The sequence below is a fragment of the Heteronotia binoei genome, chromosome 5 (genome assembly GCF_032191835.1).
Source record: "Heteronotia binoei isolate CCM8104 ecotype False Entrance Well chromosome 5, APGP_CSIRO_Hbin_v1, whole genome shotgun sequence".
Taxonomy (NCBI): domain Eukaryota; kingdom Metazoa; phylum Chordata; class Lepidosauria; order Squamata; family Gekkonidae; genus Heteronotia; species Heteronotia binoei.
Window position 1 is genome coordinate 92,824,454 of NC_083227.1, and position 27,935 is coordinate 92,852,388.

Sequence of the window (27,935 nt, forward strand, 5' to 3'; positions counted from 1 at the left end):
TCCCTGCCAATATCTACTGCTCTGGGAGAATCCAAGACGTCCTCCGCCTCTAAGGGAGAATGACCCTTGGTACTTCCCATGAGGGGTCCTTCTCCTCAGAAGAAAGGAGGACATCCTGCCCTCCCTTCTATCGTCCTATGTTCTTCACTGACTGTTCTGTCCTGTACCTTAACTACATGTCTTTCAACAGCACTGGTCTATCTAGTTCTCTACTGTCGTGTTCATTTTCGCTAGGGTTTTTTGGGGTGAGTGACGGTAGCACAGCCTTTTCCGTTACTTAGTTCCAGTGTTCTATTTTGTTTACCAGTTCTTATTATTAGTAGTTATGGTTTTTTAGTATAAGTTCCTCTGCACTGCTTCTCGGAGTTACCTGAACTGAGCAGAGGGTGTTCCCACTCGCAGGAAGAGAAGAAGAAGAAAAAATTGGTGTTATATCCCGCCCTCCACTCCGAATCTCAGCGTCTCAGAGCGGCTCTCCTTTATCTTCCTTCCCCATAACAGACACCCTGTGAGATGGGTGGGGCTGAGAGGGCTCTCACAGTAGCTGCCCTTTCAAGGACAACCTCTACCAGAGCTATGGCTGACCCAAGGCCATTCCAGCAGGTGCAAGTGGAGGAGTGGGGAATCAAACCCAGTTCTCCCAGATAATAGTCTGTGCACTTAACCACTACACCAACTGGCTCTCAGAGGAAGAGCTTAAAAGATTCCTGCCTCCCTAATTGGACGGTGGGAAACACCCAAGATGTCTTCTTTTCCTCTGAGAAGGACCGCTCACAATAAGTGCCAAGGGACGTTTTCTGTTTATAGTGTCCATAAGGGACTATCTTTCATTCTCACTTTTTTTGGGTGGTTTTTTATTTTTGTGAGAAATTATGGATGAATAGCTAATAGCTGTTAAATCTAGGGAGAAAACAGTATATTCCTCCATCCTTCCAATAAGCTTCTTAGATAGCTAGGTATTTATTAGTCATTAGGCCAGCCATATACATATCGTTATAATAACAAATTTTGTATACAGAATACAAGATACGCAAAATAAAAAGTTGCAGTTATAGTAATAAGCTGCTTGTTCATCTCCACATGTATGCAACTATGATAAAAGTTACTTTTGTATGCAAATATACTGAGTGCATAGTAGAAGTACAGAAGTCTTCTGTGTTGTAACAATAACTGTAACATTTTTCATGTACAAAGCACCTAGCATTGTAGTATTTTAAGTGAAAGAAAATCTCGTATAATGCCTTCAGAGTGGAGGTCTCAGGGCCAAAGTATCTGTTCAATTTGGTTCCAGGTGTGACTGCAGGTAATAGCTGTTAAGAATAAAGCAGAGCCCATCTGGGCTAGGAAAACCACTGGGGGATCTCCTGACTTCCCCTAGTTTTTTTTGTGTGCCAAAAAAAGTGTGTGTGTATGTGGGGGGGGGAGTTATTCTCCCTTTCTTGTTGCTTTGCACAAGGTATTCTTTCTGTGTGGAGTGCTGAAAATGAAGAAATAACTCTCCCCAGTGCTGTTTCAATGTGGAAAATGACTGGGTGGTGAGACATAAACCCACCCTCCCTCCCCCTTTGGTGGGATCCCCAATTCTTTTAAAAAGCAAAAATGCACAAAAAGGGTGGATAACAGATTTTTCTTTAAGGTAAAAGGCATGTTTACATTTTGGGAGGGAAACACAAAATGATCCCAATTAGGAAAGGCGGAAATTATGCTGAAGGACTTCTAATCTCACTCTTGATAAGCAGACCTAGATAATTCTGCCATGAATTGCTTTGTTGAAAGTATTATTTGAAAAGGTTACTGCTAGAGATGGCAAATTGTTTAATGTATAAACAAGGCATTGTCAGGAAAGAAAGCTTTGAAGAGTTGTTATATGATCAGGGAAAACTTAATTGTGATGCTCTTTTGCATTTGCCATGCATTGAGAATGACTTAGGCAGAAACAGAAGCAAGAAAATCAAGATAATTAATTCAGTATTCACTGGCCATGAACTTAATTGCTAAATTGGCTCAATTACATTCATCAGATTTTGAAATCAAATGTCTGAAATACCATTAACAGTTCTTGTTTGTGCATGTTGAGCCTGGTACTTTTCATGTGTGTGCAGTTTGGTTCTAAAAATAACGAAATCAAAGCTTATATAATTGAAAATATCCCATAAGGATGCTCTCATTCATATTTGCACTTGGAACTCCAGGCTGTGGTAATAGGAGGAATCTTACCTTATTTTTATCTGATTGAAAGGTTGCCATACTCTTTCAGATTCAGATCTAGCAACTGTGATTTACAAGATTGTAACCACATTGAACAAAGTTTGAGTCCAGTGGCACCTTTAAGACCAACAGCGTTTTATTCAAGGTGCAAACTTTGTTAGTCTTAAAGGAGATACTGCTCAAGCTTTGTTCTGCTGCTTCAGACCAACATAGCTACCCACCTGAATGTAACCTCACTGTTAGAATGCTGTATTGTATCCTAGATGCCTTTTACTTGCTTTGGAGCATCAGTGATTGCCAATCACCTTGTTGGTTAAGTTGCTTGAAGCATGTTAGGGCAGTGCTCCAGAGTTGGAAGTGGGTCTTGACAGCTTGACAGGCATTCCTCATGGTGTTGGTAATTGAGTCCTAGGCAGCAAGATCTCTTGAACAGACTTAAGCCAGCAGATTGGGGGGAAAAAATGGGAATCCCATTCCTTTATGTCTCCAAAGTTTAATGTAAAATTTCAAATGATAAAAATCACAACCTGCTGGTGTTTGCCGCTGATGTGACTCCACAGAATACGTTTGATAAACTCTCCTTGCTACATTAGGAAATGTGGTCAGAAGGGTTACTTCCTCCACATATGGTGGTCTTGCCCAATCATTGCATCTTTGGAAACAGGTTCATCAAAATATTATTTTAATTAATAGGTGTAAAGTTAAATTTCCTCCCTGTGGTTTTTTTTTTAATTGGAACACTGAAACTGTCTAGTAGGAAATAAAGAGCATAATGAGCTAATCTCTATTTTATTTTCTACAGCAAGAAATACTGCTGCTCATCGGAAAAATCCTTTATCACCCCATCCACATTGATACTTGGTTTAGTTGCACTGGGTCTTATTTTGTTGTGGCAAAAATTACTGTTGGCAGTATGCAACCATATTCTGAGAAAGCTTACAATAATTTGCTTACAGTGCTTACAATGATTTGCTTATACTGTTGGTTCGCATTAATGCAATTTATGTCTGAACAGGATATTGATGCAAACAATCTAGTTTACAAAGATATATTTTTCTAGTCCTTCCTTGGCCACCTATCTTTTTTTCCTTTGAAGGTTGAATGTTTTGATGGTTTGCCTGTATTTGAATGGGCTAGCACGTTGATTTTCATATATGAAACTCATATGTAGGGTTGCCAAGTCCAATTTAAGAAATATCTGGGGACTTTGGGGGTGAAGCCAGGAGACATTGGGGTGGAGCCAAGATCAAGGCTGTGACAAGCATAACTGAACTCCAAAGGGAGTTCTGGCCATCACATTTAAAGGGACGGCACACCTTTTCAATGCTTTCCTTCCATAGGAAATAATGAAGGATAGGGACACCTTCTTTTGGGGCTCATAGAATTGGACCCCCTCGTCCAATCGTTTTGAAACTTGGGGGATATTTTGGGGAGAGGCACTAGATGACGTATTGAAAATTTGGTGCCTCTACCTCAAAAAACAGCCCCCCCAGAGCCCCAAATATCCGTGGATCAATTCTCCATGATTTTCTATGGGAATAAATCTCTATAGGGAATAACAGAGTTCCCAGCAGACATTTCCCTCCCCTCCCCCCGTTTTCTGACAACCCTGAAGCGGGGGGAGGGTCTCCAAGCCGGGGGATCCCCTGCCTCCACCTGGGGATTGGCAACCCTACTCATATGTATTATCTTCTTGTGCTTGGTAAATTTTAAAATTAAAAAAGATGCTTGACTGTCCCATTATATAAAAGCACTGTATTTTTTCCTCAGAAGATTCAAAACGCAAATAAAGCAACTATTAAAAATGTTATATTTCAACAGGTACTGCAATGGCTGCAGGAGTTTTGTTGCAAAATGAACTACCTTATTGTTCTCTGATAAAGAGCAGTGCATATCTTTCAACCATGAGTTCAGGTAATTGTTTTTAATACTATTTTTTAGTCCATGACATTTTAAACATGAGCTACCCAACAAAAAAATTCAAAAGCTTTTCTTGCAAGTTGTTGAGTATCAATCTTAACTATATTTTGTAAGGTAATGGCTAGTTGTCATTCTAAGCATTTTAAATTATAAATAGAAAGTATGATTACATAGTTTTAGTTTTCTGTAATTTTGTATTAACCTATTAGGACAATACTTCAAATGTTTTATGCTAAGACTTTTTTTTGCTTAATATTTTGTAAACTCAGGGGAGTTTATACAAAGGAGCTCCTGCTCGAATTCCACCCCTGTGTAAACTGCTTTGTACATGGTAAATATAAAAGTGGGATACAAGTTAGATAAATACATTTTATGTTCAGGGAGCTAAAGCTCTGAGGACATGAGCTGAAATACTGAACTGAAAAATAAACTTGACTCCAGCCAAAACTATTGAAGTGACTTTCTTCTTTCATGTTCTAGAGACTGGGTCTATTAGGCTGTCCATCTTTACTTGTCTGTCTTATGACCTCTTCTTTCCCATTCGTTTCAGCTTGGCTACTTTTATCTACTCCTTATACATAGTCATGGGCCCAGTGGATATTTTACTTGTGGACTCACTGCTGCTGGGACATCTGGCCCTTGAAAAGGCCTTTTTTGATTTGCTTATACTATTAGTTCCCCTGCTCTGTACTGAAACATGTAGGGAAGCAAAGCTCTTCCTACTTGCTGCTGTAGCAGCAGAAGTCCTATTTAGACATCCACATAAACAGCCCACTGGGAAATGTGGTCTACTGCAAAAGCAGAGCAACTTCAAAAATAAGTGTGTGCTAATAGCACCACAGCTCCCCAGTAAGGTAATTCTTCAGTTTCTCCTTAGATATCCTTGTTCACTTAGGTATGGGTGGGAGACGGGTAGTTCTGTGAGAAGGCATGATGGTATAATAGCCCACTATAACAGTGAAATGGTGGTGCTGACAACACAGGCTAATAAATAACTATTGTCATGTTATTCAAATTCATCATTTTGGCAGAATGCTTAGAAGGTTAATGAAGGTAAAAATGCTGTATAATGTGGCCATCAGTTACTCTGTTTAGATTTATTGCTTGGTACACTCATTCAAACCTCTGGTGCTGATCGTGTATAGGCCATGCATATAAGCAACATGTCAATTTTGGCTGACAGCTAAATGAACTAATAACAAGAGATCTGATGCATGTGAAGTAAACACTGTATTGTACAAAACTATTAAACAAATTACATTTTCATTGAAGTAAACAAAACTAACTCAAGCAGAATAACTACTAATAATCTAGGTATAAAATTGTATAGTGGGAGATAGAGAAGGAAAAAAAGCATCCAGTCCTGAGCACTCATTCCAAAGCCTTATCATTTAAAAGCCCTATTTATTACATGATTTCATTCCCTCAAGAAGGGAGGGAAGGAAAAATTACCCAAACAGGCCTCCTGAGGATTGTGTGCGAACCTGGACTACCTTCCACACAGTGCTTGTCACTATTAGATTTCAATATCTCTGCTATCACTTGGAGTTGTAAAACTACTTTTCAGAGCGTAGCATGGGGTCTTTGGTGACATATGATCTGTTATGTACCTTTATACATTATGGGACCTCATGTGTTGCTGTTGAAGATAAAGGAAACAGATGAGATGACCAAATCCATTTTTGGATTGCCTGAATATGTTATGGTAGGAAGTAGTCCTAGAAATTGACATGACCACTTTGTTTTTGTCTGAATCAAGCTGGCAGTATTTATTTTTTTCTGTTTCACCCTTCAGGTCATATTTATGTGTTCATTTACATATCTTGTAAAATGACAGAATAATTTTTTTGCCTCAGTCTCTGACCTTTCCCTGCTGATGATGAAATGCAAGCAAATGTTTGGATGTTTTTCAGAATGTCACAATTGCCTTGGAAAATTTTTCATTCTTCTCTACTGCTGAAAGTAAAGCGAGTGAGAGCTCATTTTGTTTAAAAAATGAACATATTTTGTAATATTTCCTCGGGGGGTGATTATTATCTCTCTTCTGGTTCTCATATTATAGTCCTGAGTAGAATGTTCACAGCCTTTCTTGTGACTTAAGCTTGCAATCACACATTCACTGTAAAGTGCTGGAAGTCTGAAATATGATTGATGGTGATGCAGGAAGGCTGATTTATAATTGATTGAGAAATATGATACATGCACAATTAAAATCTTGTGTTTTTTCACACAATACAAAACCTCAGGGGTTTTTTGTAGCAGGAACTCCTTTGCATATTAGGCCACATCCCTCTGATGTAACCAATCCTCCAAGAGCTTACAATAGGCCCTGTACTAAGAGCCCTGTAAGCTCTTGGAGGATTGGCTACATCAGGAGTGTGTGGCCTAATATACAAGGGAGTTCCTGCTACAAAAAAAGCCCTGCAAAACCTGATACGGAGGCATTTAAAACTGTGGCCCTTTCCGCACTCTCCTTTTAATCCATGTTCACCGTGGTGGTCTCCTCTAAGCAATTCTGCACTAAAATCGAATACAACCTTCTTTTTATTCCGGGTTTTTTTTCCGTTCTGCATTACGTTACAGTGTTCGGCCCAGTTTCAGTCCGCTATTGCCCTGGGGTTTTTCGATGCTGTTTGCCTGCGGACTTAATCATCTCGAATCTAATGATGGAAAAAATCGGAGTGACTGGTAAGTGCGGAAAGGACCAGTCTGTTTCTGGCTTTCACACATGCACAGCCAGTAGTGGGGAAAGGGTTGAAGAGTGCTTAGATTGGCATGTGTGAATTCAGCTTTAGTTGAATTTTCTTGAAAAATATTTCTGAGGGTGCTGTGTGCACATTTCTTTCCCAAGATGTCAAAACTAATGCTAAAGCCAAAAATCCTGTCTACAGTAAACTGTTTTTAGAGTCCCTGGTCCACTTCAGATATATCTGGTTCAGATAATGCTCTGTACATCAACAATGGAACAGTTCATCACATAATCAATGTATATAGAATTTAGCTGCCAAAGCAGTAGCTGCCACTAGTGAGTTCATTATTGGTTTCTATGGCGACAGATCAGCCTATCCTGAACAGCTATTAGATCGTACAGAAAGATGCATGTCTTTCTCTGTAAGTTCAGTACAGAGCACGTTGGATTTCTTGTTCAGCTTGTCTTCATGCAGCTTTTCTAAACTGCTGCAAGAAGTGGATAATCATGCAGAGTTCACCAAGGAAGTGTTTGACAGTGAATCTTTTTAGCAACTTTTTTCAAGGCCGGAGACATTCTTCTTCTGATCCTCTTCTTCGCATACTCCACAGGCGACGGAGCTCAGTTGTAGAGGTTCTCTCAACTTCTACCCATAGGGTTATGGTAGCCATTTCCTCTGTAAGCCCTGAGGAGCTAAATGCTGCTTTCCTTGAGAAAAGAAGTAAAGTATTGGAAATTTTATTTCTGTAAACTATACTTGGGTTTTATATTTATGTATTAATTGGTGTGTAATCTTGTTCTTGTAACAAAACATACAGGAATGCTCAAAGTATATTTGTTTTGTATTGTTGTGTTCATAATTTATAATAAGAACTTATGCATTGTTTTCCAAGAATCTTTGCAGTTTTGTTTGTTATGTGAAAGAAAGGAAAAGGTAGTATATGTTTTTAGATATGGCAGTTTTTAAGGAAGGTGTTGAATACATATGCATCAGGAGATTTGCAAGAGAAACCAATTTTGAAGAAATGCATTTATGATAATGTTAATTTCACCTGCTTTAAATATATAATTGTATTCAAAAAGAGGAGTCCAGTAGCACCTTGCAGACTAAAAAAAAATTGTGGTAGGCTGTAAAGCTTTTGTGAGTCACTGCTTACTTCTTCAGTCCTATATATTGGAGAGTGGAGTGATTTCAGATACCAAATGACATTAACAGGCAAATGACAATAAAAGGTGTGATTGGTTGTATTTTGAAAGAAAGATGGTATCTGTTTGTACCTGTGCAAGGTGTTTGTACCATCTTGATCTATAATTGCACTCATTTATTTTTATCAATATGATTCACACAAATTCATTATAGGAGCTACAGCTTGTTGAAAGTGTTTATTTTTGTCTCACATTGTGTGCTGCAGGAAGACCTAGGCGTCCAACTGCAAAATACACTAAAGTTGGAGAACGCCTTCGCCATGTAATTCCTGGTTCTATGCAGTGCTCCATGGCATGTGGTGGTCGTGCTTGTAAATACGAAAATCCAACTCGGTGGAGTGAGGAGGAACAGGCTGTTAAAGGACTTTACTCATCTTGGTAATATAAAACATTTGGTTTGTCTAAGCTGTTAAAAACTTTGTTTAAAAATATCTAATCCCATGTGCATTTCTTTGGGAACAAGTTCAATTTAATTTAGTGGGATTTGTTTAGGATTGTGCTCTAAGATTATACTCATATGTAGTTTCTTGGAAGTAAGCCCTACTGCACTCAGGTAATTTATGAGTACACCTTAGACTCAGAAACAATTTCATATAAATGTAAATTACATAGACTATTTCATACATGTGAACTAGATGAAATGCGAAAACAGTGGACAGAACTATGAATATGTAGTATGGAAGACTTGAAAGTTTGGGGTCCTTTTGCCTCATGTATTAAAATATCTGTTCTGTGATTTTAATTACAGAAATATGTAAATACAAGTTACATTTGAACTGTTTAAATGTAATTGACATTTTAAGATAGAATAATAGGATTATGTTAAAGCATTTTACTGTGTATGTGGGCACTTCATAAGCCTTTTAAAGAAATGTGAAACTTTAGAAAAGGGATGTAGAAACAGATATGTGAATATTCTGTGTTGCCTTCATTCTTATTATTACCTTAATGGCATTCTGCTATTAAGAGAGCTTCAATTACACAGGCATAGTAGGCATTTAAAGCACAAAGCTATTTAAACTGGCATGTTAGTTAGAAAATTACTTCTGAAAAATCAATTCTGAAGAGTTTTCATTTCTTTTTTTCTCCTCCCCTCTCAGGGTAACAGATAACATATTAGCCATGTCTCGACCCTCGACAGAAATTATTGAAAAATATAATATTATTGAGCAGTTCCAAAGGTAAAAGAAATATATTGATACTGAACTATTGCTTTTACTGCATTGTTTACTTCTGTTGTTGGTTTGGATTGTTAGTAACATTTTATTCTGACCTAAGAGAGAACATTTAAAAAAAAAGAAAAGAAAAAGGCTTTGAAAGCATGTATTGTTCAATAATGTGTTTTCTTTTTTATTCTTTGCCTAAGATGTGGCATAAAAACAGTAATTAACCTTCAGCGTCCTGGGGAACATGCTAGCTGCGGGAATCCACTGGAACAAGAAAGTGGTTTTACTTACCTTCCTGAAGCTTTCATGGAGGCGGGAAGTAAGTTTGCTCCTGCTGCTGTTCCTTGTTAATTATAAAGTGTGGTGCTATAGGCTGTTTCTGCCACCTACTTCTTGGGTTAAGCAAAACTCAGGAATGTTTGCCAAAGAAAATAACTTGGAATTAATTAGAAAATTGAAAAATACACAACTACTCTGTGCAGACATTATAGTTAATGTCATACACATCAGGAGAACTGGAGAACCAAGAGTCGATAGCTGTAAATTTGAAATACTGATGGTAATATTCATGTCAAACATTAATCTATTTTGCACATTTACAAGACAGTAGATTTGCAGGTAGGTTCTTATCTTCTCCTTCCACAGGACATAATGTTCCCATCAAATGCCAGATTTATTCTTAATTGGATGAGATTGGAAGTTCAAGTATTGAATTAGAAATGCTATTATTTCCCAAACAAAATGCTGCATTGTTATTCTGTATGTGTGTGTATACACATACACACTTCTAGGGTTAAGAAGTACACCCCCCCCTAGGGCTAATATATATATACATCTTGGGTTAATAAGTATATTGGTTTAAGATACTCTATTTCTATATATCTTATTCTAGTATGTCTTAATAATCTGAGTAATCAGTCTTTCTTGCTATAGATTTTACTTTCCAGCTCAGCTTTTGTGTGAAATGGCTTAGCTGAATTATAATATGGCTTTTGAAATTCTTTTAGGAATCATACTGTGAAATATGGGGTGGGTGTGGGAGGCTTTTTGCTAGTAATCCTGATTGGGTCTTTTTAAATTTTCTTGCATTGACTTCTTATTGATCTTTACAAAAATAATAATAACATTCTAAAATGTTTCTTCTAGTTTATTTTTATAACTTTGGATGGAAGGATTATGGTGTGGCTTCTTTCACTACTATCCTCGATATGGTAAAAGTGATGACTTTTGCCTTACAGGAAGGAAGGGTAGCTATTCATTGCCATGCTGGACTTGGCCGAACAGGTAAAAATACTCAATCACTAATTCACTAAAAAAAATAACTTTATTAAAGGCAGCTACTCTTTCATTGACAACTCTACCCCATTTTCCATGCCCGCATCTCAGAATAATGTTTTTGAGGTTTTGGGTACTGTAGAGTTTGAGCCATCCCTGAGAATATTAGTGTGGCATAAGGGTGTTTATTTAGTACTTGGGAAATATGAGCATCCCATTTCCTCTTGTTCCCATTTCCTTGACTTACCATTTGCATTTGTTTTGCTTTGATACATGCTTAATATATTTATGTCAAAGTTACCATTTACTTCTCTTGAGCAGAGGAGTGCTCATCACTCTTGGTTTTTTAAAAACCAGAAAACAGGACTATAGTTGCTTCATCTCTTCTGTAGCAAAGCAAAACTGGATAATCAATCAAGGCTTGATTGTGCCATTAAAACATTCCTCAGGTGCCTCTCTTGACCTCATTTAATTAGCAAATGAAGGCCTATTGGTTTCAAAAGGTTTTTCCCATTTTCCCCTCTCTGATTTTACTGGCAGTGATACCATAAAATCAGTATATGTAGCTGTTATTTGTTCTTAATTGCATTTTTTCCTGTACAGTATTTTGATTGTGTTATTATTTTGAGAATGCATAAATATGTGTAAGTAAATGGCAAAATGGGCTACATGTTTTCTCATAATGGTAATGAAGAGGAACTGCTCTGTCAGAAAGTTTTTCCTGATGTTTAGCTGGAAACTCTTATGATTTAATTTCAATCTGTTGGTTCTGGTCTGACCTTCTGGGGCAACAGAAAACAATTCTGCACCATCCTCTATATCGGGGGTCCCCAATCACCAGTCCGTGGCCCAGTACCAGTCTGTTGGCAACTGGGCTGCGAAACAAGGCAGAGCTGCCTCGCCACCCCTTTTGCCTGGGACCCAGGCGGGCAAAATAGGCAGTGGGGCCTCACTCTGTTGCTTCTTCCCCTTGTAGGGGAGGCAGCCTTGGAGTGAGGCCACGCTGCCTCTTTCATCTGCCCCAGTCCCAGAAGGGAGGAAGGGACAGCACTTCTGGGACCTTAGCCTATCCCTCATTTATAGACCCACGCCCATCAGATGATCGGCGGGGGTCTTTAAAGGGGAGGTAGATTGACCTTCTGCTGCCTGGCCACCTAGTGGGGAGGTGGAAGAAACAGCCCCATTCCCCCCCCCATTTAAAGACCCCCATGGGGGCAGCGACAGGCGCAGTGGGGGGCAGTCTGGGGCAACAAAAACCCCAGCACCGCCCCACACCAGTCTGTGAGAAAATTGTCTTCCATGAAACCAGTCCCTGGTGCCGAAAAGGCTGGGGGCCACTGTTCTATATGACAGCCCTTCAAGTTCTTGAAGATGATGATCATATCACCTCTCAAGTTGTCTCCAGGCTAAACATACCCAGCGCCTTCAAACTTTTCTCATAGGACGGTCTCCAGACCCTCACCATCTTTGTTGCCCTCCTTAAATCGTGGTGCCCAAAACTGAAAACAATATTCTAGGTGTGGCCTAATCAGAGCAGAGCAGAGTTAAAGGGATAACATCAATTCATGAGATCTGGACATGCAAAATGCAAATCTCTTTGTTTGAGTAATACATAACTTTGATTCAGTGAGACACATGGTCTGCAGAGAATATCCTGATTCATAATTCAGTGAGACAATCAGTGTATAAATAAAATTTAGCAGCTTAATACATTATTTTAATATAAATTATACATCTTGATTAGCTTGCCCATATAGATACAAAAAAGTAGCATGGGCCTATCCTCATAAAGACATCTCATAGCTATTCCTTTTAATGAGTAAACAATTTATAATAACAGTGGTGCATCATTTCTCAAAATATAAATACCAACACCATACAGCGATTGCTCAGAGTAGCTCATAGAAAGTATAAGGAGAAATTCCCTCTATAGCCTTCTTTTTCCAGAACATTATGAAGAAGAAGAATTGCAGATTTACCCCACCCTTCTCTCTGAATCAGAGACTCAGAGCGGCTTACAGTCCTATATCTTCTCCCCCCACAACAGACACCCTGTGAGGTGGGTGGGGCTGAGAGGGCTCTCACTGCAGCCGCCCTTTCAAGGACAACCTCTGTCAAAGCTATTGCTAACCCATGGCCATTCCAGCAGCTGTAAGTGGAGGAGAGGGGAATCAAACCCGGTTCTCCCAGATAAGAGTCCACGTACTTAGCCACTACACCAAACTGGCTCCATATTCCAACATTCCATAAACTCATTTGAATTGACTATTATAATACTGCAATATACCTAGTCTAAAGATATTAAGATTCATTGATGTTTATTACTTAGCATGCTTTCGGCTCCCACCTGTTGAAACATCTACACTAAGTTCCCCTTTCAGATACATTACTGAAATGGAGTCAGGCTGCAGTCAGGCTTACTTTTTATCCTATGATGAGAAAGATATGAGAGAATCATCATGATTGTGCAGACAGAACTTCCCCTAACATGTAATCCCATTTACATGAGAGTCCTGCCTCCTTCTCCCTTTCCTCCTGTTGCCCAAGAGACCTGTTAATTTGGGGGAGAGGGGGAACTGGCTTTGGATCCTTAAAATGCTGGCCCCAGATATTCCCAGTTATCTCCAGAAATATCTGGGGCCTGCTTACTGATACTCCCAAGAATCCTGAATATTAATCCAAATCTTATTAGTGTTTGAGGGGTATATGTTTAGACTGGATATATCCAAGCCCACGTTCATAGAGAGAACATAGCAACCTATGATTTGAAGGACATGAGGTTGCATTCATAGGCCTAGATCCCATGTAAGATTTCTGCAGTTTGAAGGGATTTTCATCCCAGAGCGCAACTTCTTCTCTTTCACCTACAACCCCAAATGCCTCCCCAGAATGTGATTTTTGGGGGATGGAGGACAAGGCAGTGTTGAAAGTCTGCAATGAAAGGGGAACTGGAAAAAACTATTCCTTTCCACCTACAAAAATCTTCTGTGGTGCTCAGTTTGTGCATGTATTGTTTTTGTGCTTTCTTTGAGCTTTCAGCCTTCTTTTTTTCTTTTGCCTCTCTAGGTGTTTTAATAGCTTGTTACTTGGTTTTTGCAACAAGAATGACTGCAGATCAAGCAATTGTTTACATTAGGACAAAGAGACCTAATTCAATTCAAACTAGAGGGCAGCTGTTGTGTGTGAGGGAGTTCTCGCAGTTCTTAATTCCACTAAGGAATGTTTTTGCTTCTTGTGAGCCCAAAGCCCATGCAGTTACCCTTCCCCAGTACCTGATCCGACAGCGACATTTGCTTCATGGTTATGAGAGCAGACATCTCAAGTATGTGCCAAAACTTATTCATTTGGTTTGCAAACTGTTGTTGGATTTGGTTGAAAACCGGCAAATGATAGAGGAGGAAGTAGTAGATTTACCAGATCTGGCAGCAGAAATTGAAGAGACTATTTCCCAGTTAGATAACACAGACCTTGATGAAGAGTTAACAAGGCAAGACACTAACACTTCAGAGCCATTCTCTCATTTAGGATCAACTGCTCTTCATTTAGGCAGTCATCAATTGGATCCTCTTTGGAAGAGGAGGAACGTTGACTACCTTCAGCCTCTGAGTCGTGCAAAAAGGCGCTTAAGCTACAGTGAATCAGATTTAAGGAGAGCTATGTATGTCTCTGAGCATGGAGAGACACCGTGGTCAGTGCCTGTGCAAGTATCACTCTGCGACAAAACAAAAGAAAAGAACAAGGAAGAGGATTCTCAAACTCTCCGGTCTGAGATAAACAAAGAAATGTTAGTTCGAAGTACATTTAGTTTCTGGAGTCAGGGTAAATTTAATTTAGATAGAAAAGGACGTAGTTCTCCACTTTGCTATAGAATTAGACATTCTAAAGAAGTACAGCGCAGTCAAACATTTTCTTCAGGCCTTAGATGTGATCGGGAGGAAGAGGATGAGAAAGATGAAGAGCTAAGAGCATTGAACTATAGCTGTCGCAGAAAATCTAGTATGTATGGTAGGAAAACATGGTCCTCTGAGGATTCAGACTCTTCCAAAGCAGAGTGTGACAGCCGTGACTTTAGAGAACTCAGTGAATCAATCCCCCATATTGTTGTGCAGTCAGAACTAACCCTGGAGGGCCGAAGAATTTTAGCAGCTAAAGCTCTTGCAGATCTAAATGAATTTATGGGAGCAGAAGAAGTGAACAGCAAGGTGGAAAAGTGGCAGGTATTTTCATGTTGTAACTTTGCTATTGCATTTGTCTCTTATAAGATTAGATTCTTGGAAAAGGCCTCTATCCAGATGGAATTTGATGCCATTTTTTGTTTTCTGTGTGTGCAAGGCATTCCCTGTGCTAAGGAGGCTGCTATTCTGTATTATCATAAAACAGGTGAATGTGTAAGGAGTAGATACAGCCCTAATCTTTAATTATGCCCTACCTTGTGACCTCCAGAGATAGTCTACAGGCTACTTCCTTGTTCTTGTGTAATTTGAGAATTAAATGCTGGAATTCTGCATAAATCTAATGTTGGAAGAAGTCTGTAGTCTTGATTCAAGTCTTTTCCTCCAGAAAATACAGTAGTGCTACGCTTCTGGGTTTAGCTGCAGATAAGTTTAATTAAAATGGTACCTGCTGTCCTGCACAGATTCTCATGTTGCTTAAAGAGACTGAGAAGAGTGTTTTCATGGCCAACAGCAGCCCTGCTTGCTAGGGCAGCAGCCCCATTTTAATTGGTAGGCTTGATGCTTGATTCCTGCTTCCCTCTCCCCTGCGGTTCATGGGCAAGGACCCCAGGCAGCTGCAAGCAGCATTCTTTCTAAGCTGAGTTAGTGTGAGCTAACTCACAGTGCTTTAGCCTCGAGCCCACAGATTTTTGTCTAAGCTCAGAAAAAATGGCCCCAGAGCAAGGTAATGTATGCAGTAGCTCACAACTTTAATGCCAGTAGTTCATCTTCTTTCATTAAGAAACTAGATAGTATAAGCATACCCTAAAACAAAATGAATATGCAGGACTAGAAGTTTCCAAACAACAACATGCTTTCCTTTTCATGTTCTCCAGTCTAGTCTGAGAGCCAATGATCCTTTACTCTTTGTGGGCTTCATAACACTACTGTGAAGGTGGAGTATTCTTCATGCAGAATCAGAATGAAAAGATGCTTCCCTCTACCTTCATGGGTTCACTCCCCCCCCCCCCCCACAATATCCAGGGCTGCCTGTGGAAGGCAGCAAAGTTAGACATTCACCAGGAACAGAATACTAGCCAATAGCCCAGCACCCCAACAGCACTGCTACTTTGCATAGAGCATACAGTGTAGAATAATTTTGTTTTGTATGCTCTATCTCTTTCGGGTTAAGGAACCTGACTGAAAGGGCATTACCTGAGTGCACTCAAAATCCTGGAATTGGTACTACAAATGCTCCCCTCCTCCCCCAAGTATAATTTAACACATTTGTCTTTGAAGTCTGCTCTTAGTCTAGAAATCAGTCTAGTCAGAGGAGGGGAGGAGAAGCCTAGAGGGAGTTTGTAGGGAAGATTCAGTGGATGCTGAAATTCATTAATCTACCAACACGTCTCACATCCCTACGTTTGCATGATCTTGGAAAGCATGGATTTGAGAATATATGTTGTTTCAGGTAGTGTATACTTCTGCCCTAATACTATTAAAGCAAAGTTTTCTATTTTTAAGGCAATTTACTTGGATTTTTACTTTTCTTAGAAAGAATTAAATTCTCAAAATGGAGCCTGGGAGAGGATATGTGCTGAGAGAGACCCTTTTATCCTAAGTAGTCTGATGTGGTCCTGGCTAGAACAACTAAAAGAACCCGTCTTAACTGTTGATGATATTGACTTACTTGCAAAAAATTGCATAGACTCTCAAGAAGGACTTAAATTGCTAGAAAAGGTAAGTGCTTTCCTTGGCCTCGGAATTTTCCTTTTATTGTGAATATGAAGAACTGTGTATTTTGCTTATCCATAAAAAGGATTACATTTTGTAATGTAAAAGTACTTTATACATGGTGAGATACTACATTTTCATTTGTTGTATGAATTGGATCTATATGAATTCTCTCCTTTAGCTTAAAAAAAAATATGAGCCAGATTGGATGTATGTTACAATGTACAATGTCAGGCATTAGCAATATGTTGGCATTGAACAAATATGTGAATTAACCCTGTGTCTCACAGTAGGTGGATCTATCTATAAGTGCTCACATATTTTATTCCATGTAGATAGATCTAAGTGGGCAGCCGTGTTGGTCTGAAACAATAGAACAAAGTTGGAGTCCAGTAGCACTGTTAAGACCAAAAGGGTTTTATTCAGAAGGTAAATTTTTGTGTGCATGCACACTTCATCAGACTATGAAAATGAAGTGTGCATGCACACAAAAGCTTACATTCTGAATAAATCTTATTACACTCTTTGGTATTCTGCTCCCCTCCCCCAACCATTATGTTCCTTCAGAAGAGCATTTGGCATCCCTTTTCCCCCTGTGTTTTTAACTCAGTGGATTTAGATTTTGTCTCCCAAGTCTGCTCCTAGTCTAGAAATCAGCCTAGTCAGAGGAGGGGAGGAGAAGCCTCCTGTGAGTTGTATAATCTCTTCTGCCATGACTGTTACAGTCTGTGCCCATTCCCTTTCTCTATTTTACTAATTTTCACTTTCCACTCTGTTAACATAAATACAATAACAAGATAAAAGGACGCTGTTGTATGTTTCATTTTTATTTCACCACATTCTCTTTTATCATGTTTGTGTACCTGATTTCACTGATCTTAAAGCATGTTCACCTCTATTGTGTTTGGCACAGTGTTCTTGAAAGCACTTCTTACCCTATATGGTGCCTTTTTTTGTCTCATCAGGGAAAATATCATACTCTGTTGTGTATTTTTAAATGTGTGGTGAATTTATGGGCAATACCAACAGACTTGGAAGAACTTCTTCTTGATCGTGCCATCAAAGCATTCACAAAGGTGAGTAGCATATGACATTGTGATCTCTCCTGTTACTAAAGAATTGACTGCTGAAGATTAGCCAGTGCATTAACCATAATAATCCTGATGCTTCTGGGGCCCTCTCAGTGCCCACAGTATCTTCGTTTCTTTTGGAATTTTCTCTATTTCAGGCAACAGGCGAGGGATATGATGGGGGCTTCCATTTGCCTTAATTAAGACTTCTTGGGTGAGGAAGGCTTTTAAAACCATGAGTATATTGAGGCCAGCCACCTGGCACAACATGACTGGATGGTACATATAATAGGAGACTATTATATCTCTGTTAGGGTCCAATCCACCTGGATGTAAAGCATGTGTAGATAGATGTTGCTTTTGTGTGGTCTACTCTTTCATTTACCAGAATACTCTGGGTTCATATGTGGTGGTAAATTACAGAACAGACTCAAATAATAAATAAAACTGAGCAATCTGAGCTCTGGTGAGATAATACAACTGCTGTAAAATGTCCCAAATTTCAAATTAGATAGTGTGATATTTTGAGAATGCCTAGGTTTATTTAGTGTTATAATTTTAATAATGTGACTTTAAGTTTACTTCCCGCAGATGAATTCTGATTCTGAGGGTGGCCCGTATGTTTACAACACTCTAAGGAAGGTTTTCAAACAGATACTGGAATACCAAAGACAAAACTGCACAGAAGGAACAGGAAAGCTTGTCTGATGTTCACACTTCTAAGCTGTAGTTCTCTGCAGCCCTCCAAAATGACCTTTCATTGCCATCTATTATAATTTGTATTCCTTGGTTTGTGTTACCTAATCTAAGTTGATGTTAATTATTAAATAACTGCAACTTGTTCATTCATATATATGTTGATATTTTAATGAGTTGCCACTTTGTACTGTAGCATTATGATGCTTTGTTGTTATAACATTTTGTTAATTTAGATTTTTCATTAATAAAGTATGTTTTTCAAGACAAACTGTTGCCATAAGTTCAGTGCCATGTTATACAATAGTTTAATTAGTTGATGTTTGTGCATTAACATTTTAAGTATGCATTATGATGTTTACAGCAGCGGTATTATACTTTACATTGTGATGCGTGAACATTTTCTTATATTGACAACTGTTGTACAACTGTATGGATTTTCCTTGAGAATTGAAAAAGAACTAATTGTATTGGCAAAACAAACTTCTAGGGCAAAAATAAATAGAAGTGCAGAAATGCGCAGTCTAAAGGCCATAGATCCTTGTTAGAACACTGAAAATATTTTTAGTATTATAAGAATTTATTACTCTCCCTTTTGTTGGAAAATGAAACATGAGACCTGTATTATATTGTTTCAGAAACCAAAATTTAAATAAACAGAAACATTTAATGTTTCCAGGTCTTTTTGTTTCCTGTTTGGATTATTTGGAAAGTTGTGCTCATTTGAGGATCCGTGCTAACAGGTATCTTGTTCAGCTGCTTTTTAGCTGGCAAACCTATGGACATGGTCTATTTAATTTCAGTGCAGCATCAGACAAATTTAGGTGCTATTGTTGATTTCTTTTTAGAGTCAGAGCTGATACAAGGGCCCTTGTCACTGATATGGTGATAATCTCTTTGGCCTCACATTCTTCTAAGAGTTTTTGACTTCTTTCATTATGCAGTAACATTTAAGACAATTGGTAGGGCTTCAGATACCAAAAGAAAGCTTGGGATAGATGTGGCACTTACAGAACTAGGACTTCTACTCCTGAAAATATATTCTGTCTCTGCTTCAGCCCTCCCTCCCCCGCAGCATCCACCTCTATTATTGTAGTTTCTCTGCCTCATAGACAGTATTGTATGGGAGTAGGCAGTACTTATACTGGCTTCAGACTGTGTAGAGCTGTATATGCACAGGTAGACTTGGAAGTATCTGGCTAAGTAGATATGAAGTATATTTTACAAACAAACACAAAGTGAAAAAACCTTTTTAAATGATCTGGAGGAGGGGAGGATTGAGTAGCAGTTTGTAGGGCTTTTCCTTTTTTAAATTTTATAATTTTTATTGATTTTAACTACAAAAAGAAGCAGCATAAGCATAGATACATAAAGGGGGGGGAAGGGCATATACAAAAAGGGAAAAGCAGAAAAAGAGAAAAGTACAAATATATCAGTTATAATTCTACCTCCAAATAAAATATCTAATTTGTTCTACCTGCAAGTATAGTTCTCCATATATTTTACCATCTTTATATTTCATTATAAAACATTTTTACTAAACTATTATGGCAATACAAGTCTAAACAATTCTTCAACACAAATAAATATAAACAAGTCAGAGCAATCTCAACACAGAACTGGCTGATTTGGCTTAACCATGTTGAAAACGCAGACTAGTTTGTTAGTTTAACAATATCCTCATTAACATAGACACAAAAAATTCATATCTTTATTCTTAAGAAGCTAAAAGAAAAATACAACATAGTATTTTGTCTCTCAATATAAACAGTTTCTCCCGGGAGGCATATTAAAAACAAATCTTCCAGTTTACATAATAACTGTGCTGTCTGCCTTTTTAACAATCCAACTTTTACATCCCTATTGGTCTAGAAAAAACAACTTAATATAACCCAAAAATAAAAGTCATATGCCTGTTCTTAATGAGAGTTCCATACCCAACTACCCACAAAGATAAAGACATTTCAAGAGACCCTTCTTGCTAAAAAGAAATCTGTCTCCTGATTTATAACTAATATGCACCTTTTCTCTCCTTAATACAGTCTAAGATCAATATCATTATCCTTAACAGGCTAGAAATAGAGCACAATAATTTATCTATCTTATTATAGACAATTTCTTCAAACAAACATATTAGAAGGAGATCTACTAATTTACAAAATAATTATGTCTACCTTAACAATTATAGATTAATTTGTAGGATTACCCATATCGATAACAAACATAAAAAGGTAATATTATCTGTTAAAGACATGTTCACTAATTTATCAAATAATTATGCTGTCTGTCGTCTTAAAAATTGATCTAGATTAACTATTTTTACATAAAATTCTTTTCAAAGACTTTTTTAGTCCTTTAGCTTTTATATCCATATTATTTTAGACAAGACAACTTATTATAACCCCAAAAAAAGAAAAAAGAATCTCACAGCCTTCTACTATCACATATCAGGTTTTCTTGCAAAGTCCATATCCAACTATCCACAGAGAGAGATCTATTTCAGAGGCTCTTCTTTCTAAAAGATTTCCATATCATGATTTTCTGGTTAAAATGCACCTTCTTCTTAATGCAGTCATCCCTCTCGAAGAAAATGGGAAAAATTCCATAGCCTTTGTTTCTCTCAGCATAACTTCAGTCAGTCTCCATTTCCGGTCTTTTTAAATTACACCATAGGGTTCTAGTTTGATTTTCTTTTGTTTGTTTCCCAACGAGTTGCTCTCCCATTTCAGTTCCACAGATGTCACCGGGTTCTCTTTAGCACTGTGTTCATGAAGATTTGAGATTTCGCTAGCTTTCAGCACAAAAGCTCCCATTTGTTTCTTAACCAACTCTGTCAATAAAGCAAGATCTTGCCTCAGAATTCAAACCGCTTAAAATATCTTTTTTGTAAAAGATTTCACTTAGCAAAGCCATTTTTCTCTGTCAGCAAACTCAGTCCATTAATCCAAGTTGAAATGTAGCTCAGAGTCCCAGATAGTCCATCCTTCCCAGTCTCCTCCAGCTGGAGTTTTGAGTGTTAGCGTATGAATTTCAATCAGACAAGGAGAAATCCCTCTAACAAGTATTTCATTTTGTTCAGACTGTATTGCAGCCGAATAATAGTCTATTTAACAAATATCCAATTATAATCCGGGTTGGTTTAAATTTCCATATTCAGGTTAATTCAAATTGTTTCCAGTACTTAGAGATGTTCTTTAGCTTTTCGAGGCCTCATTCACAGGGAAATTGGAGGTATCGACCTCTTTCCCTTCCTTTGGACTACCCATTTATTGAAATGTAAAACGACCCATTAGCCATTGGCAATTGAAAGCCCTTTTACTTGCTATGTAGAATTGTCATGCTTGAGATAGAGAAGTGATAGATCAAAAGCTTATTGAAGAGAAGAGAAGCAAGCGATCAAGCAATTCACCTCTTGCTGCTGTAATGGTGATCATGACGGGGAGAGCTTTGGGGCATACAGAGAGAACAGGAACAACTGCCGTTGTTCCCCTGTCTTGCTGTAAAAGCCCCATGCCGAAAAGAGACCCCTTCAGGGCCTCTTGGGGGGTGTCACATCTGTGGCACCCCTCCCCCCACCTGATTCAGGGGGGCCGCAAGCAGGAGAACCCGCAGACCCTGCTGAGATCAAGGCAACGTAGCCCAGAAGCCTGTAGGGCTTTTCCAAGGCACAAATACCTGCTTGGGATGCCATGATTATGGAGCTGGCTCACGAAAGAGGAAGTGAAAAATCGGAAATATGAAAAGCATTAGACTCATGACTAAATACTGCAAAAATTAAAAACAATGTATACAATTCATTAACAAATTCAAAGTACAGTCCATAAGCACAAATGTAGCCAATTTACAATATTGACTTGAACCAAACCACACATTCCAAGTGCTGTTCTACTCCCACACAATCAGTTTTGTCTGTTTTAAAGAGCAACTGCTCAGTTTTTTCTATGTCCTTGCTTGCGTGGAGTATTCCGGCGACTAGATCCAGAACTTTTTACAGAAAATGATGATCGTCCTATATGATGATATTTCTATTTCCAAAGTGAAAGAAAGTGCAACGGTGAACCGGTAAATCTGTCTGTTTCTCAAAATTGCTTCGTCTGGCGTATATACACTATTTGGGACTGAATTTCTACAAAACAAACATAAGAAATGATATATAGTGCTCCCATATACTTACAATATATAATCTAAGCCCAAACTCCATATACTCACCCCACGATGCAATCGCACAAGCACTTTCAATTCAATTTCAAAACTGGCGTCTCTGAACACTCAGAAAGAATGCTCAGAGAGCTCACATTCTAAAGAGTTGATTAGCATCAAGTGTGACCTGCCCAACATTGTCTTAAAGGTCCTTCAGTCATGCTAACTCACAATAATACGAAAATGCAAACCAAAGCTATAATAAGTCCATAAAGAAACCTCCATGAAACCTACCCAAAACTATACAAAAAATTACAAAAAACATGCCAAATCGAAATTCGAATTCAAACCTTCAGGTGAAACTGCCGTCAGCTTGAAGTTCCCAAAGGATTCTTCATGCAGAAGAGCTCTGCGTGCATTGAAACTATCAAAATGTTCAGGAACCTTATATATAGCTACAAATTTAAAGTCCTCAAATCCATGACCAGCCTGCAGACAGTGACTCACAAGAGGGGCATTGGGCACTGCTGAGCTCACCCTCGACCTGTGTTCAAAAAGGCGAATCTTTAAAGATCTGATTGTACTCCCTATATATATTTGTAAACACTTGTTGGCTAGACAGATTTTTTTTCTTCTCTCCTTGTCTCTCACCTTCATCAATGCTCTCTACCATTCCTGGCTGGATTTTGTTTTCTCTTTTGCTTTCATTGTCACTCCTCTTCTGAGCTATTTACAAAAAGAAAAAACTTTATTTTTCCTCACAGTTCGGTCTGTGATACTTTTCCTCACAACCTCCCCCTTCCTTTCCCCTTCCCTCCCCTCTTTTTCTGTTGAGGGGTAGGGTATGGAAGGAGTTCTATTGTTAAGTGCTGCTGCACTTGCGGTGCGAAGCTCCCACCTACAGACACCCATGACAATTGCTTGATCTTCTTCGTGGTCTCTGTGCAGTCCCACACATGGGTCTTGCCGCAGGCAACGGATCCATACCTTAGAGCTCCAATAGCTCGCCTATAGCATTTTTTGGCGCGCTTCCCTCCCGCTCTGGGGAGCAGGCACCGACCGCGCATGCCTGGAGCGGGGGGGGGGGGAGCGGCCATCCCACTCAGTTTCTTCCCTTCCGCCGCCCGGACAACACCTACCTTGCTGCGTTCCTCCTTCTACTTCGCCTTACTTTGGTATCGTACTACTCTTTCTTATTTCCATTCCTTTTCTACTTTCTTCGTCCTACAAAATATCTATAAAAAAAAAGGAACCTCTTCTGCACTGTTTCTTCTTTCCCCCCCCATCCCTTCCCTTCCATCTTCCCCTCCCCGTCCAGAGCGTATGGAAGGGAAAATTACGTTTAAAAGGTGTCGGAAGTGCGGGGCCAAGTTCCCTACTTCTGACGGCCATTCCCACTGCCTATTCTGCTTGGGGGAATCCCACAGAGTCGACTCCTGCCCTCACTGTGCCAGTTTTGGCAAACAGGCGCGAAAGAACAGAGCGGCCCACCTTCGCAGTTTCCTTATTGAGAAGTCCCTTTGGGCGATGCACACTTCAGATTCGCTGCCTCCCCCACAACGAGCGGGAGATTCGGCTGTGTCGGCCCTTCTGAATATACCTAAGAAGCATAAGTCCGACAAGAAAGCAGTTAAGCATTCCGAGGGCAAGGCTCCGGAAAAACTGCGTCATTCGGAATCGTCCTCCGAAGGCAAGACCCCGAAGAAACTGCGTCATTCGGGATCGTCCTCGGTTTCGAAGTCTTACCACTCCAGCCCGATGGCCTCCAGCCCGAGGACCTCGGTTCCGAAAAGACTTCGCGACCCGCCCGCTTCGACTTCCGCTCCCGCTATGGCGGCTGCGCAGTCCGTTTCGGCAGGGACGGGGCACTCGACTGTATTCTCATTGCTGCATGGTGGCCATGGCAGCCATGGTTCACGAGACTACTTCAGATGTCCTGTCACACCTACCGCCGCCTCCCCCTAGTAGGCGATCTTTTGACTCAAGCTGACGGCAGGGTGCTACATCACAACCCACGGACTCTGGCCCTGACAGCGTGGAGAATCCGTCCTCCTTCCTGTGTACAGAAGTAGCGAACGTCATTCTTAATGCGAGAAAGCCTTCCACCAGACTCTCTTATCAACGAAAATGGAAGCGTTTCTGTGCGTTCGCAGCTTCCAATCATCTCCAAGCCAAATCTGTGCCTCTCAATCTGATTCTGGATTATCTGCTTTCCCTGCAGAGATCAGGACTCTGCTATTCCTCCTTAAAAGTTCATCTTTCGGCTATTTCTGCGTTCCATGACCCTGTTGAGGGCAAAACGGTTTTCTCACATAAGTTGTCTAAGTCCTTCCTCAAGGGCATCTTGCACCTGCATCCGCCAATTAAAACTTTTGCCCCAACTTGGAGTTTATCCTTAGTTCTCTCTTGCCTAATGAAAACCCCATTTGAACCCATGGCTACCATAGAGCTCAACATTTTGTCATGGAAGACTGCATTGTTAGTTGCCCTTACTTCAGGGAAACGTGCAAGCGATTTGTGTGCCTTTCGTTGTGATGCTCTGTACACGATATTCCATAAAGATAAAGTTGTCCTACGACCGGACCCTGCCTTCCTTCCTAAGGTTGTCTCCCAGTTCCATTTATCGACATTGACTTCCCTACCGACGTTCTTCTCCAACCCTACTGACGCAGGACAAAGAGCCCTGCATTCCTTGGATGTCAGAAGGGCTTTATCTTTCTATCTTGCTCGTACACAACCCTTCCGTAAGGACCCTAATCTGTTTGTGGCCTACGGTAAACCTCACAAGGGACACAAAATTTCTACCCAGAGACTATCTAAATGGGTAGTTAGTGCCTATACCCGAAGGCCTTAAGGCCCACTCTACCAGAGCGGTCTCGATGTCTTCGGCCTTTCTACAGGGCGTCTCCCTAGAGGACATCTGTGCTGCTGCATCGTGGTCCTCTCCTTCCACGTTCGTCTCCCATTACGCCTTGGACGTTCATGCGAGACGAGACGCCTCCTTCGGCCAAGCGGTCCTCAGATCCATCTTCCATTGAAGCCATGGGTGAGTGCATCCGCTTACATCTATAACCTGTTTGGTGTGATGTAATTTATTGTGTGACTAACTTTTTCCTCTCACCAGCACCCTCCTCCAGGACATTCAGCTGGCTAGTCACCCATGTGTGGGACTGCACAGAGACCACGAAGAAGATAAACAGGTTGCTTACCTGTAACTGATGATCTTCGAGTGGTCATCTGTGCAGTCACACATGCCCACCCAGCCTTCCCCGCTGCTGGCCTCCTGTGATCGTTGCTTACCTTATATACTGTCAGTGTCAGTGGCGGCTGGAAGAAACTGAGTGGGATGGCCGCTCCCCCCCCCCCCCGCGCTCCAGGCATGCGCGGTCGGTGCCTGCTCCCCAGAGCGGGAGGGAAGCGCGCCAAAAAACACTATAGGCGAGCTATTGGAGCTCCGAGGTATGGATCCGTTGCCTGCGGCAAGACCCATGTGTGTGACTGCACAGATGACCACTCGAAAATCATCAGTTACAGGTAAGCAACCTGTTTTTTTGCTTAAGGGAGGATCATCAAACTGACACCTAAATTTACTGTGCTAAATTTACGAGGCAAACATGGAAGAATAGAGCTGCCCAACTTAGAACATACCACCTAGAATCTTCGCGCCAACTGCCTATGGTTTACACTTCTAGTTCTTGATCGATGCCTCCACCACTGAAACCGAGGGGAGTTTCAGCTCCACTGGGTTTCAAAACAGGCTGTCTTCTCCCCACAGGGTTCATGACCTCCCGTCTTCTTCAACACTGGTACCACTGACACTTAAGAAACCAAAACTGGCTAAGAGATAATCAACTACAAAAATGCAAGTCCCTGAAACCATGCAAGTGATATGGGTTGCAGGTCTCTCTACAGCATCTCCCTCTGTTCAACCTGTGTTTGCAACCATTACAACTTTGGATGCTGTATCGCAACCATCAGCTCTACACCCTGAACAACCAATAGACCAGCAGCAATCAATTGATACTTTGGATATAACTATCCAGTCAGAACTTCTGATAATTCTTCTAGAATCTGAAGATGACTACACTCCAGACACACAGTCCTGTTATTCAACTCCCAAATCCTCTAGGCCAGGGGTGTCAAACATGCAGCCCAAATCAGGCCCCTGGAGGGCTCCTATCAGGCACCCAAGCAACTGTCTGTCATCTGCTTCCTTCTCCCTATATCTTGCTTTTTTCTGAATAAGAGCTTGCTTTGTAAGGCTTGCTCAATCACACAGGAGCTACAGAGCAAAACCTCTATTTTCTCCATTGGCTGAGACTCCTCCCTTGGGGATGAAGGGGAAAGGCAGAGCTTGTTTTTCCAGGCTCTCTCAATCACACAGCAGAGCTACTGAGCCAAGTCTCTCTTCCTTCTATTGGCTGAGGTTCCTCCCCCCCCCCCCCCAGTCCCCTGGGGAAGGAAGGAAAGAGCCACAGCTTCCTTTGCCTTTAAGACCAACGAGTGCTAACATTTGTGTTTGTTTGTGTCCTTTATAAAGTTTATATCTGCTACCTAATCTTAAATAGGTATGTACATGGCCTGGCCCGATGTGGCCCAGCCCAACAAATGTGGCCTCATTTAGGTCAGATCCAGCCCGCATAACATGGATATGGCCCGGCCCAACTAGGTCTCATTTATGTCAGATCTGTCCCTGATAACAAATAAGATCAACACCCCTGATCTAGGCACTCCAGCAGAACCTCTTGGTCCAAGTCATGTTGCTCATCAAGCGATTGCTCCTACATCAGTGATACACATGACTGATCCCGTTGCTCATCTCCCACACAATCACCATGATGACATGAGACTCAGTGGTATGCATATTATGAATGATACTATTCACCTAGATGTCGTTCCCCAAGCAGGTACAGTGATTACTATAGGAAACAATCTCTTCACCAATCATGTCCCTGCTACTATGCACAACATCCATTGGTCCATGATCAATTATCAGACTGGCATTCTCTAGACCTGTGGCATTTGCCTTTTCTAGACCTTCGGTCTACAGAGATACACCATAGTTGTCCATCATATGCTGTGATTCTTATCAAACGCTTGGACCCAAAAATAGTACCAACTCCTTGTTTGGTCAGAACAAGAAACCGATCAATGACTCTGCAAAGAATCTTGGAACCCAGACCCATCCAGAGTAGAACTAGAAATCTCAGTTTTGAATGTCAAGGACATTGAAGACATACCAGTCTAAATCATACCAGATGAACAGCCTAACCTGTCTCCGTCTGAAGGTGCAAAAGACTTTTGGATTTACTGCAGGGTATGGCCACTGCCTTAGGAATCTAACTAGATCCAGATGCTCCAGTGGTTTCCAATGTAGTCCATGATATTCTACAACATGGTCTTCCAACTACTTTGATCCTATCAATGCTTGCTGTCCATATTGCAACACTAAAGGAAGCCTGGTCCAAGCCTGCTTTTACACCACCTATACCTAAGAGGTACAAAGTGCAAGCCAGCAAAGCCAAATTCCTCCATTCTCACCCAGAACCAAACTCAGTCATAGTACACTTTTCATCAAATATTAAACAGGCCCATCTTCTAATTCCTCTAGATAGAGAGGAATGAAAAATTGACTCCATTGCAAAGATTTATTCTCTAACATCCTTTGTAGCAAAAT

The 27,935-nt window shown here is 40.3% G+C and overlaps 1 protein-coding gene across 4 annotated transcripts in view; it reads left to right on the forward strand.

Moving 5' to 3' along the window:
- PTPDC1 (protein tyrosine phosphatase domain containing 1) overlaps nt 1–18,800 on the forward strand; it is a 76,413-nt gene extending 57,613 nt beyond the window's left edge. For 2 of the 4 annotated variants that reach the window (XM_060239826.1, XM_060239825.1), the window contains exons 2-10: nt 4,030–4,122; nt 8,230–8,401; nt 9,124–9,204; nt 9,390–9,508; nt 10,336–10,473; nt 13,531–14,681; nt 16,173–16,358; nt 17,318–17,428; nt 18,014–18,800. In XM_060239826.1, coding sequence (XP_060095809.1) covers nt 4,038–4,122; nt 8,230–8,401; nt 9,124–9,204; nt 9,390–9,508; nt 10,336–10,473; nt 13,531–14,681; nt 16,173–16,358; nt 17,318–17,428; nt 18,014–18,130 — 2,160 coding nt within the window. In that variant the 5' untranslated portion in view covers nt 4,030–4,037 and the 3' untranslated portion in view covers nt 18,131–18,800. Of the gene's footprint in view, nt 1–4,029; nt 4,123–7,126; nt 7,539–8,229; nt 8,402–9,123; nt 9,205–9,389; nt 9,509–10,335; nt 10,474–13,530; nt 14,682–16,172; nt 16,359–17,317; nt 17,429–18,013 lie in introns of those variants that run through there. The other 2 variants (XM_060239824.1, XM_060239827.1) reach the window with 2 other exon arrangements.
- The last annotated feature ends 9,135 nt before the right edge of the window (nt 18,801–27,935 follow it).